Below are 13722 nucleotides of genomic sequence, written 5' to 3'. Positions count from 1 at the left end.
ATCTCTTGCAGATGGAGGAAGCTGCCTGTGAACAAGTACCAAATATACTGATGCATCTTGAACCTGTTAGGTTAGGTAATTTCTGTTTACAATTGAAATTTATTAAAATTTTCCAACTGGAAACATTTCTCATGGGTTAACGTTCAACTTCTCTGGATTTTAAATTGTCAATGAGTTAAATTAAATCTCAAGCAAACTTCAAATCCTTTTATTAGCTAACCATTTCCATGTTAGCTAACATATTCCCATTGCAAGAATATACTCTTCTGCCTGTTTTATTAGCACCAAAGAGAAATATACATATCTTGTGGTATATAAATTTGGTGAATTTGAGGTACTGGTCAAAATATCAAAGGCAGAAATTGTTGGAATATCAGAGATGTGGTGTCACAGATATAAGGGATGCAGATTAGAATTTGGGGAGTACAATATGTATAGAATTGATAGAGAGGATAGGAAAGGAGGGGGGGGTTATGCTGTTAGTGAATAAACACACAAAATCCAAGGAAGTGCATCCAGCTGACATGAGTGGAGAGTGCAATGTTAAATCAGTCTGGTTTGACATAAGCACTGGGAAAGGGAAAATGAGTGTGTTATAGGCCTAATGATGTGATGAGTACAACAACCAATTGTGCAGAGAAATAGTGGGCCAGTAAATCAGAATGTCTTGTAATGGGAGATTAACTTTCCAGATATTCACTGGAACTTGTCGGTTGGTCACTTGCACACTAGGAAAGCATTTGTGGATGACTGTTTTCTATAGCAGCATGTTCGAGAGGCAATCACAGGGAATAATCTTGATTATTCCCTGTGATCTGATTATCAGCAGTGTCATGCATTAAGAATCTGCATATAAAGGAGTTACTAGGTGGCAGTGATCACAGTGTGCGATGCAAGATTTACTCAAAGATAACTACCTTCAGGGGTAAAGGGAAGGGTTTTTGCTTTCGTAAAAGGTGACTACTGTGGTCTGGGAGTTTAAATTCTATACAGTGGGACCAACTTGTGATGTTACCAACAGGAAATTCTAAATGGGAAGCATTCAAAGAATTAATCTTGGAATTGAAAGACACTACTAGGCTTTTCATACCAAGAAATACTGTTCAAGGTTTATACCTAAATGGAGGTCAGATGAACTAATGAGACGAGTGGAAGAGAAGAAAAATTAATGGGATGCATATAGATTATCATGTACAAAGAAGCCTGTGGTAGATATAAGCTGATCTGTAATTACAGATCAGCAATCTGTAATTACATCACAAAGGAGGTTAGGTAGGTGAAGACAGATTACTAGAAGTCTTTGGCAAAGGATGTAAAGAAAAACAGCAAAGAGTTCTTTACTTATGTAAACTCTAGAAGGAAGGGGATGAATCAGATTGGTCCACTTGATATTGATGGTTCAACTGTTGAGGATCCTGCTCAGGTAGTTGACAAACTGAATAACGTATTTTGCATCTACATTCACAGATGAGTTATTCAGAGAAGGGAATGTCAGAAGTTTATCAAACTCTGGCATGGAGCTAAATGATTTTGTAATAACTGAGAGCCAAGTGGAGGAGAAATTGTTGAAGCTAGACATAATGCACCTGGGTGGATGGGATCTATCCAGTTATATTAAAGGAGGCAACAATCTAAGTAAGCAAACCATTAAGCATAATTATGAGAACTTGCTTGGATACAGCGGAGGTCCCCATGGACTATAGATGTGCAAATGTGACCCCAATTCCCAAAGGAGGATCAAAGAGTGACAAGTAATTACAGATCTGTTAGTTTAACTTCTGTTGCGGGGAAACTAATGGAGGAACCGGTTAAAAAAGCACTGCAGGATCATCTACACAAGACTTCAGTTATACTTCGGACATAGTATGGGTTTGTTAAGCGGAAGTCTTGTCTAACCAGTTTGATTGGATACTATGATATGGTCACAAAGGGATGGTTGAGTGAGAGAAGACAGCAAGTGGTAATCAATGGACACTGCTCTTCAGGGACTAATGTTATTAGTGGAGTCTCCAAGGGTTCAGTGTTGGGTCCATTGTTTTCTGTATTTATTAATGATACTATTGAAGGTACAGTAAACCCTCATTAATCCGGACATCTCTAAAAAAATTAGAAGTGTAAAAATCAAACGACAATCGGGCTCAAAGGTCATATGTACTGTGTCCGAGGTCATTGAGCCGTGATGACTCACACTGCACAAACAACCTGGTTCCCGGCTGTGGTTCAGACAGCTTTTTGTCATTTGCTGCACAGTTACGTGCTTCTATCTTTTGTTGTTTCGCTTGTGCTGTGCAGTTAAACAATGTCTTTAAGTAAGCCTAGTGTAGGGCAGAAGCATAAGCCACTTTCTCTTCACAATAAACTATCAGTGATAGAAAAACTTGAAAAAGGAGCTTCAGTGTCCAGCATCTGTCTTGAGTACGGCATCACAAAACAAACCGTGTTGGACATTAAAAAGAAAAAAAAAAAGTGAAATTCATAATTTTGTTCTCAAGTTTAACGTGGAGAAAGAAAAAAGTAAAGTTAAACGAATTCGGATGCCTACTGATAAAGCACTAAATGATGCTATGTACAAATGGTTTTCCCAACTTCGTCCGTCTGTGCGAAGGCACCTCTGTAGCTAGGTGGGCAGGAGCAGCAGTGTGTAGCACACTGCTTCTTGATAAGACCGGGGCTCGAGCCAGTGACCACCAAATACGGAGGATGCGGAAAAGTCAGGGAATGACCACCGCATATCCCCGGAGCAATATGGCCTTAGTTGCTAATGCTCCTAAAAACCAAATAACAACAATATCGTCTGTGCAAGGAATAGAAATTCAAGCAGCAGTGGAGAGACTGGCTAAACAGTTAAGAATTGAACAATTTAAAGCTAGCCCGGGTTGGCTTTTTAGATTTAGAAAACGGCATAACATTTCAAACAAGAAAATGTGTGGGGAAATTCTTAGTGCTGATTTTGAAGCTGTTGCACCTTTTAAGGCAAGGAAACAACTGAATGATTTTATTCAAAAGGAGGGTTATCAATTGAACCAGGCGTACAACTTTGTTACATACTAGACATTACAAAGCGTATTTCATAATCTGGACTTTCATTAAAGCAGACGCCTCCCATCCCCTATTAGTCAAGTTTAATGAGGGTTTACTGTATATCAGGATTAATGTCCAAGTTCGCAGACAATACAAGGTGACATGGTTGTTAATGACACTAATTACAGTACACTACTGCAACAGGATCTAGAAAAGTTGAGCAGATGGGCTGAGAGATGGCAACTGAAGTTTAACATTGACAAATGTAAAATACTGCATATGGGTAGCAGTAACCCCAGAGTAACATATCAAATGTGTGGTACTAGAACTCAGGGTAGTATAGAACAAAAAAGACCTGGGAGTAATTGTGCAGTCAGATATGAAGTTTTCTGAGCAGTGTAGAGTCTGAAAATATAGCTCATGGGTCTTGTCAATGGCATACAGGAGTTTTTCTAGCAGAGATAAAGAGGTGATTATTTCCTTGTATAAGGCAATGGTCAGGCCACACCTTGAGTACCGTATGCAGGTCTAGAGGCCCCATTTTTGAAAGAATGTCAAGCTTCTAGAAGAAGTACAGAGAAGGGCAACGAAATTGGTGAATGGAACAAAGAAAGAGTTAAGTTCTGCAAATTGCAGTGTCTGGAGATTAGGCACCTGCAAGGTGATGACTGAAGGGTATAAGGCCTTGAATGGTTTTTAGCAAACTTAATACTGATGGGATTCTTCCTGTTGTCCAGATTAATCACCCGAGGGGACAAACTGAAACTGAGTAAAGCCAGTTGTAGAATAGATGTGCAGAAATTTGCCTTTAGCCAGCAGGTGTTTGATTGCTGAAATAAACTTCCATCTGTTGTAGAAGTTGACAGCTTAAATAAAGTCAAGACAGAACTAGACAAACATTTGAACTGAATGGATGAGCGATTTGGGAAGGTTTTTTTTTTTCCTTTTTGGGCTGATGCTATAAGCTTCTTTCTTACATCATATCCCTCTACTAATGCTATTAAAGTGGTTTACATAAGGGTTTTATCTATTTATCTATTCTCATATATAAAGAATTCTGCCAACTGGATATTTGTATAAAAGAAATATCCAACATGGCACTCCCTATTCCTTTCTTTTCATTTAAAAGAAATATATTCTCTCATTTAACTGCCAATGTATTTTGACTAACAAAACAGTAACATAAGAGTTAGCAAGACTTCAAAGTCAGTGAACAGCATCTATCTTCAGATAATTTAATAAAGACTGAATACAACTTCTACAGTACTGCATAATGTTAACAATCTTCATAAAGTGTTTTAAAATATTAGTAAACTATGTGGTCTTAATAAGCTACGTATATACACGTGATACAATTTACAATTTTGCTACCACACACACACAAAATAGAAAAATATATATTAAAAATTAAATAAGAAAAAATAGTAGAAAAGCTAACATCAGTGGCAGCAGAAAAACACAATCCACTGCATGTTGCTTATAATAAGCTAAATTAAAATAGGATATTTGCCAGTAGCAGGGCAAACCAGTAGAGTGAAAAAGAACTTAGCCAAATAAAATAACATAACAATAACAGAAAAATATATTATATATAAAAACAATATTGGGTTAAGGTAAAGAAAGGCAACACAAGAATCACAGCAAACTTACCAAAGCAAACTCTTTTCCTGCTACCACAGTTTCTCCCTGGATTCTCATTAAACAGATGGTGTGTGTGTTATCGGTAGTGGCAGTAGAAGTTGTTTTCCTATTTTAAAACAGTGGGAAAAGAGGATAAATACCCTAAGACTGAGACAGTCTGGAGGGTGTACTCATAAGTAAATTTCAGCCTACTCGTGAACTCTAATAATCTGCTTTTAATGAGAAAAATCAATACATCGTTAATGACTTCTACTGCCACTAACGAACAACATACACCATCTGTTTCCCGAGAATGCAGAGAGAAGCTGGTGGGGGGAAAACAAGTTTTCCCAGTAAGTTTCCCGAAGTTTGCAGTAGTTCTAGTGTTGTCTTTCTTTACCTTTGCCCAATATTGTTTTTACATATAACATAAGCATGGTGCCATAACAAATTTCTTCACAGCTATACTTTTCCAATTAAAAAAAAAAATAATGAATGAAAATTGGAAGTAAATACCACACTGGAATAATACTAAAATTCTAATGGATACTTAAATATTTTTAGACAATTGTAACATAAGTAAATATGTTACTACCAACATTTAATTTCAGCAATTTTTGAAAACATTCCAAAACACTTCACATAATTTTTGCAATGCAGTTTTATTAGAGCCAAAATTCTGAGTGCAAAAATTGACAAATACATATTAGATGTACATGCCTAAAACTTACCTTAAAATGAACACGCAGGTTAGAACCACGGGCTTTGCATGCTTTAAAAGAAAAATCAAATTGTTAATTAATCTTGTGAGATTATTTCTATTTATATCTATATACTACCCTAAGATTACCCAAGGGAATTTCTCCCAGTGTGTCTTGAATTACACAGTAATCATAATCGTTGCAAGACTACGCCTACTTCAATAAGAAAGATTATAGTATTTTGTAGCCTAAGTTTTTTTTTTTTTTTTAAACATAACAGATAACATTTTGTTCATTTCATATTCTTGTTTTTTCACAATGTTGCTTTTTGAAATAGAAGCTATAAAAGTTTGCTAAAGCATTATCAAAATGTGGGATGCTGAATGGAAGCACTTCACAGGTGAACAAGTCTACCCTGAGAATGCCAAGTTTGGAAAACTTTATACATTAACACTCTTATTTAATTTTGGAAGCAGAATTTATCACTCTATAAGAATTGAAAATACTCCCTAATTTGAATATTATGAATGTTTCATTAATTAAAACAACAATACAATGCACATTAGTTACATAAATACAAATAATTTATTTCCTTACAGACTAACCCCCCCCCCCCCAGTTTCTATTATATCACATCAAAATCCCTTTTATTTTCCCTGGTTTTCTATACTGGCTTTCATAACTCAGCCTATTCCAATTTTGTTATTTCAAAAACACCTTATGCAATGATTTTTGATCTGCTATTAGATTCATCCAAAAGTTTCTCATATACACACCTGAACTTTTTTTTTCCCCCTTATCTTTTAACTTAATTCCAAGAATTGCAATTCTGTTCTTGTTTCTATTTTGATCAAGCCAATGCGTGTGCATGTGAGGGAGGGGCACCACTGCCCCAGTCAAGACATCACTGAGGATGTAAAGTCTTGCAGGTCAGTTACATCAACTGATAAACTTATCTCCCAGGCTGGAAGCATTATTTGACCTGATAATAGAATAAGAATTGAAGACCTCTCAAGTTGGAATATCATGAAAAACCTAGAAGTTGCTTTAACAACAGCTCAGTTAGAAAGTAGAAGTGAATTTTCAAAAGAACTGGTTGGAATTTGTGATTATAATCCACGATTTATAAAAATAAGGAAACAAAGTGTTGACTCGCACAAAATATATTCTTCTCAATGGAAGTCTCATTGAGGGAGAAAAGCCTATTCAGAGAAGAAAAAAAAAAAAAAAGTTGACATGTGACATGCAGTTGAGTGAATTTTTTTTACTGTAAAAGGCATGCTATTAATTTATACCAAGAAGCCAAACTATGAATAAGCCTATTACTTACTCAGTAATTAACTTACCAAATAAGTCACATGCACCAATTCTTGCATATTACAACTATATACTTTTTATACATCCTCCTGCCTGGATGTAATAGAAAAGGGAGTGCCGGCTTTTCAGTTCTGATTAACGAAAGTTAACTGAAGTATTACTTATAAAAAAAAAAAAAAAAAAAAAAACTTTTATTTTGGGAACTATCATTTCTGACAGGGAATTGATTTTTGTTTAGATGGAACCAAAGAGAATGTATTAAGTTGTTTAGCATTAGTATTGGCACATGATGCAAGAAAGCAAGCTTATATAGAATTAAGCTGAGGGGGGAAAAAAAAAAAACCACACCCCCTTCTCATTTCACCCATCCACTCACTCCAAATGTTTGTCTAGTTCTGCCTTGAATCTGTTTAAGCTAACTTCTACGACAGATGGAAGTTTGTTCCAGTAATCAACCACTGACTGGCTAAAGGCAAACTTCCACACATCTATCCTACAATTGTCTTTCCTTAATTTGAATTTATACCCTCTCAGGCGATTATTTTGAGCAAGAGGAAAAATCCCATCAGCATTGAGCAGGCTGAAACCATTCAAGGCTTTATACACCTCAACCAGATCATCTCACAGGTGCCTAGTCTCCAGACACTAATTTGCAAAACTTAAGCCTTTCTTTGTAAGAGCAACCCTTCGTTCCATTCACTAATCTTGTTGCCCTTCTCTGTACTCGTTCCAACAGCTCTACATCCTTCTTAAAATGAGGCCTCAAGACCTGTATACAGTACTCAAGGTGTGGCCTGACCATTGCCTTATACAAGGGGATAACCACCTCCTTATCCCTGCTAGAAAAATTCCTGTATATCATTGACAAGACCGTCAATGATATACAGGAATACTCTTGCAGACCATCTGCACTGCTCAGAAAACATCATATCTGTCTGCACAATTATCCCCAGGTCCTTTTCATTCTCTACCAGTCATTGTAGTACCACACAGTTGATACGATAGTCTGGGGTTACTGCTTCCTATATGCAGTACTTTACATTTCTCAATGTTAAACCTCAGTTGCCACCTCTCAGCCCATCTGCTCAACTTTTCTAGATCCTGTTGCAGCAGTGTACTGTCATTAGAGTCATTAACAACCCTGCCAACCTTCTTATCGTCTGCAAACTTGGACATTAAGCCTGATATACCATCATCAATATCACTGATGAATACAGAGAACAACAACGAACCCTGGGGGATTCCACTAATAACATTAGTCCACAAAGAGCAGTGTCCATTGATTACCACTCTGTCTTCTCCCTCCAACCATCCCTTTATCCATAGCAGCAATTTGCCTCCAGTGCCACACTGCTAATTTGTGCAGCAGTCTTCCATGTATAACAGTATCAAAAGCCTTTCTAAGATCCAAATATATATCAAAATTATTCTTTGTATCCAGTTCCTTTGTGACTACATCAGTATCTAATCAAACTGGTCAGACAAGACTTCCCCTTAACAAATCCATGCTGTGTCCGAGCTATAACTGAAGTCTTGTCTAGATGATCCTGCAATGCTTCTTTAACCAGTGCCTCCATTAATTTCCCTGGAACAGAAGTTAAACTAACAGGTCTGTAATTATCTGTCTCCCCCTTTGATCCTCCTTTGTGAATTGGGGTCACATTTGCACATATCCAGTCCATGGGTATCTCCCCTGAGTTCAAGGAAGCTCTCATAATTATGGCTAAGGGTTTGCTTACTTCCTTTGCTGCCTACTTTATTATAACTGGATAGATTGTTAACTACTTGAGCAGGATCATCAACAGTTGAACCATCGATAAAGTGGACCAATTTGATTCATCCCCTTCCTTCTAGAGTTTACATAAGTAAAGAACTCTTTGCTGTTTTTCTTTGCATCCTTTGCCAAAGATTTCTCGTAATCTGCCCTTGCCTGCCTAACCTACTTTGTGACTTGGTTACAGACCAGCTTATATCTGTCATAGGTTTCTGTGTCGCGTATTAATTTATATGTATCCCACGCATTTTTCTTCTCTGCAACATGTCCAATTATTCATCTGACATCCATTTAGGCCTAAATCTTGAACAATATTCCACTTCTTCATTACCAAGCTCAGGTTCTGAGTGTCAATCTCTTGCAAATGCAGGAAGCTGACCATGAGCCTGTACCAAATATTCTTCACAAGGGTGGAATGGGCAAGAGCATTATCTTGCAACAAGAACCAGTTGCCTTTCTTTAAAATTGCAACCTCACCCAGGAAATCCACTTTAATAGTCTTTGAAGCACCTGTATATAGAACACAGCATTGACTATCTCTTTCTCCCCCCCCCTCCTTCAGGTACATTCCTCTTGAATCACACCGTTTGTCCTAAAACATGATCAGCATTGTTTTGACCCTGGACTTCGGTAAACAAAACGTTTTGATTTGAAACTTGATGATTTTGAAGTCTACTGCATTGCTCCGGTGCTTTGCCTTTGGGTCGCACTGAAACACTACACTATCTCCAGTGACAATACTGTCGGAAAATTAGGATAGTCTTAATGATTTGCTTCTGCTCATCTGTGATGAGCAAAAAATTTGCACAGACCTTCCTTTTCCATGAATCTTCATGCATGATTTGACAAATTGTCTCCTTATTCATATCCCACTCATTAGCCATCGTTTTGAGGGCGAGTCAGACAATGATCTCTTGCCACAATTTTCCAACATTGTCCTCATTTTGAGAGTTTGAAGGATGGCCACCTCTTGGATCATGGCAAACCTCCTCATGTATCTTTGAGCCACTTATACAGATCAAACAAACTGGTACGACAATGTTTCATCACCACAGCTGTTAACATTTCATATATTTCTCTTGCCACAAAACGTTAACGCTACTAATGAAACTGGCTGTTACTTACAACTTGTCAGTAAGTAACAATCTGTGTACCAGCATCTGTTGAAGGAAGTTTGAACTACAACATGCCACTTCTGTTTATTTTCAAACTCCTCAAACTTGACTGCAACATTACCAGTCCAGGAATTTTACTGCCACACACATTCAAAGAAAGTGCATCACCTCTTAAAATTGTAATTGTCACCCAAATAATGTAAGTATATGGCAATATTTCTTAGCTTGCATCAACGTGCATAAAAAAAAACAATGTGTTATTGGGTTCACATTATGATATTTTAACGATACGATCATGTCTCTGGAACTGATTAATATCGTAAAGCGGGGTACACTGTATTGTATAGCTATGCACATGGTTCGGAATGCGGTATCTGTGAAAATTTCATTTTTTGCAATTAATGTTCATATTTTCGATTTTGTTGATACTTGGGAGAATGAAAAAAAAAAAGAAACTCATAAACCCGGAAACTCTTAAAGCGAGAACTGCCTGCAATCATAAAAACAGCATGTAATGCATAAAAAGAAATGCAAAAATAGATGTTACATTTAACAAAATGATGTCCTACATCTGATGTTTAATTATATCATTTGCCATGGAACAATCTTCTGAGCTATGCTGATCGTGCAGGCATGTTGTTCAGAAATGTCTTCCAAATAGCAAAAAAAATAATAATAATAATTGTCATGGAATAACAAAATCAGGCTCTGATTGTAAGTCATCAAATCGAATGCTCTCAGCACCAGCATCAAAAGGTGACTACAGGGTACAACGTATGCATATTATAATCAAAACTAAGCACTGGGCAGCAATAGGCTGTCCTGGTTGTCTTATTAATTTGTGTGCAAAAGGTGCAATGCCAACACCTTCTCTCATATTAAATGGAAGGCTGATAGAGAGAGCTGACAAATTCAAATATCTAAGATGTTGGATCAATGACAAAAACAAACCGATATGGAAATAAAAGCAAGGATTGAAATACCCAGGCAGTATTTTTGTAAAATGAGATCTGCATTGTCCAATGGGAACCTGGATCTTCACCTTAGAATGCAGATGAGATGTTACATTTGGTCAGTTTTGTTGTAAGGTGTCAAGACTTGGACACTGAATTCCACAGCTAATTATTGAGGGGAGAATGGAAGGAAGAATAAAGCCTAGGAGAAGACATGTCATGGTTAGATAACATCAAGAATTGGACGGGACTGAACACTGGAGCAGATGTTCAGAGCTACCAGATATATTTGCCATAGTGGTTGCCAACCTCCATCAAGAGATAGCACACAGAGAAGAGTTGTTGTTTGTTTGTTATTTGGTTTTTAGGAGCATTAGCAACTAAGGCCATATTGCTCCGGGGATATGCGGTGGTCATTCCCTAACCTTTCTGCATCTTCCGTATTTGGTGGTCACGGGCTCGAACCCCGGTCTAATCAAGAAGCGTGTGCTACGCACTGCTGCTCCTGCCCACCTGGCTACGGAGGCGGCCACACACGCACAGAGAAGAGAAGAAAGGGGGACTGCATACCTTCATGAGATGGTGAATAAATATGTGATAGATTTTTACAAGTATCTAGAGTGCGGGTTTGTAACCTGTGGGCTGTGACCACCAAGGGGGTTGCTGCGGTTATTTTTAGTTGCAATTATTTTTATAGGAAATTTCACCATGTTTTCAACACTTATTTATTTCATTATGGCATATGGCTACACTGCAATATTCTACTAGTGGTTGTAACACTGATTTTTGATAAATGAAAGGAAGTGACTTAAGGTCCACCACAGCAGATATTTGAAAAATATTAAAAGCACGCTGTGTTCATACATATTAAACATTTTATATTATTTTAATTATTTGCTATGGTGAGCCTTGATTCACTCCCTAAAAATAAAATATACAAATGCAGGTTATCATAAGAATAAAATTCTGTTACAAATAGCAAACTGAAAAAAAAATTCACCAATGATGCAAAATTCATTTTTAATCTGTCTCGATGTGTGAATAACAGACTCTCCAATACGGACCATCGAATAAAGGTGAGTTGCTCTCTTAACACGGTTGAAGATCACCTCATATGTTTTGCTGACGGTGCCATGTTTGCAATGATATACTTCAATAATGTCCACAATGGGTCGTCTAATGCAAACTGGTGTGAACTTAGTTCGCCAATAGTCAACCACCTTTAGTTGGCACCATGACAGAAACCAGTCACTCGCTGTTTAGCGCAGGTAAGCTACTGCTTGCACAAATCTAAAGCACGTCATGTAAAATGTAAATATTCAGAAGACTAACTAAAATTTGGCTTTACCACCTTGATCAGCAATGGCATAGAGAAGCCACAATGCGTTTTCTACAATGTCATTCTTAGTGCCAAATCTATGAAACCTTCAAAACTGAAACTTCACTTAGAGACAAAGCATTCAGAACATACTAAAAAGGATTTGGAGTTCTTTTCATGCCATGAAACTGGTCTCAGATGTCAGGGACTTGACCCTACAGGAAGTTTTCAGCAAGAGAGCAAGCACAGCAGCAGTGCAAGCATCATATGAAGTTGCATTGAAAATTGCCAAATAAAAAACCTTACACGATTGGAGAAACAGTCATCAAACCCTGCATGTCAAAGATGGTAAAGTTAATTCTTGGAGAAGCTAGCGAGATAAAGATACAACAAATATCTCCGTCCAATAACACTATTCAGAAGTGCATTTCAGATATGTCCATAGACATGAAAGAGCAGGTTTTGAACAAAATCAAAGTTTCTCCATTGTTTTCTTTTCAAATTGATGAATCAACAGACGTAAGTTCATGTTCTCAGTTGCTTGTCTTTTTGAAATATATTCATTCAGATGACATCAAAGAAGAGTTCCTGTTTTGTAATGCACTTGAAACTACTACAAAAGACAAAGATATTATGGAGAAGACAAATACCTTTTTGAAACTGGAGGACTACATCTAATGTATTTTGAAGTAAAGGTTTGTACAGATGGAGCACCAGCTATGCTAGGGTCAAAGTTGGGCTTTCAAACAAAAGTGAAAGAACTTGCTCTCCAAGCAAAGGACATTCACTGCATGATTCACTGTATGCTCTTGCCAGTAACTCTTCCAGCTCCTTTGCAAGAGGTACTTGATTCTCTGATCAAAATTGTGAAATAGATCAAATCTGGAGCCTTCAACACCCATCTGTTTAAAGAACTCTTTAAAGACATGAATTCTGATCATGATGTTCTTTTCTACACTGCTGTATGCTGGTTGTCTAAAGGAAATGTTAATTGTGCGAGTTGAAATATGAAATCAAGCTGTTCCCGGAAGTGCAAGGGAAACATGACCTTGTGGCTTTAATGATGAAGCTTGGAAGAAAAGAATTGCTTACTTAGCAGACATTTTAGACCAGCTAAATTTAAGCTGAACCTGAAACTTCAGGGAAGTTTCCAGAATGGCCGAAGGTTGTCTGGAAATTTCCAATTTCCAGACAACCTTTGGGCATTTGTATCCAAGCTGCAAAACTGGCATCAAAAAGTAAATCTTGGAAACATTGCCATGTTTGAAAAAAAACTCTGCAGTGTGGTAGAGGAATCTGAAGGGGTGAACTGGATGAGAATCTGAAGGAGATTACTGGGCACCTTGAATCCTTTGAAAAGGAATTTCAGCAGTACTTCCCTGAGCTTACAGAAGAAGCTGCGCTGGTACGAAACCCATTCTCTGCTTCCCTGAATGGCCAGCATTCCATGAAGTACAGGATGAATTCTTGGATCTGCGGAACGATTCCTCAGCACGTAATTTGTTTTATGAAAAATTGCTGACTCAGTCCTGGTGTGCTATGTATCGGTCATATCCAAATGTCACCATGCTTGCCTTTCGAGTTTTACTTCCATTTACCTCTACATATCTCTGCGAGAATGGATTTTCAACGCTTCTTCATATCAAAACAAAGGCAAGATGGTTTTGGTTTATTTTTAGTTGTTGGCGCATCGGCTTCTGTGGCCATAATGCACCTCCCAAGGTTTTTACAGTACTGTGATTCAAGCCCGAGGCGGGATTCGAACCAGCGACCTTTGCGTTGCCAGGCAGGCACTTTACCCACCCGGCTAGCCCAGTCAGCACAAAGGCAAGAAACAGACTGAATGTTAAGAATGACATGAGGTAGGCTTTAACAAACACTCAGCTGAAAATTTAAGCTGGTT

General features: G+C 37.6%; 1 protein-coding gene across 1 annotated transcript in view; it reads right to left on the bottom strand.

The window, feature by feature from the left end:
• RpL17 (ribosomal protein L17) overlaps positions 1 to 13722 on the bottom strand; it is an 86933-nt gene that overhangs the window by 48509 nt on the left and 24702 nt on the right. Inside the window, exon 3 of the mRNA XM_090368559.1 lies at positions 5373 to 5413. Coding sequence (XP_090224685.1) covers positions 5373 to 5413 — 41 coding nt within the window. The remainder of the gene's footprint in view (positions 1 to 5372; positions 5414 to 13722) is intronic.

Source organism: Mastigoproctus giganteus, chromosome 2 (genome assembly GCF_048544385.1).
Source record: "Mastigoproctus giganteus isolate SK-2022 chromosome 2, ASM4854438v1, whole genome shotgun sequence".
NCBI lineage: Eukaryota > Metazoa > Arthropoda > Arachnida > Uropygi > Thelyphonidae > Mastigoproctus > Mastigoproctus giganteus.
The sequence above is the reverse complement of the archived record's forward strand: the minus strand, read 5'-3'. Positions and strand labels throughout refer to the sequence as shown.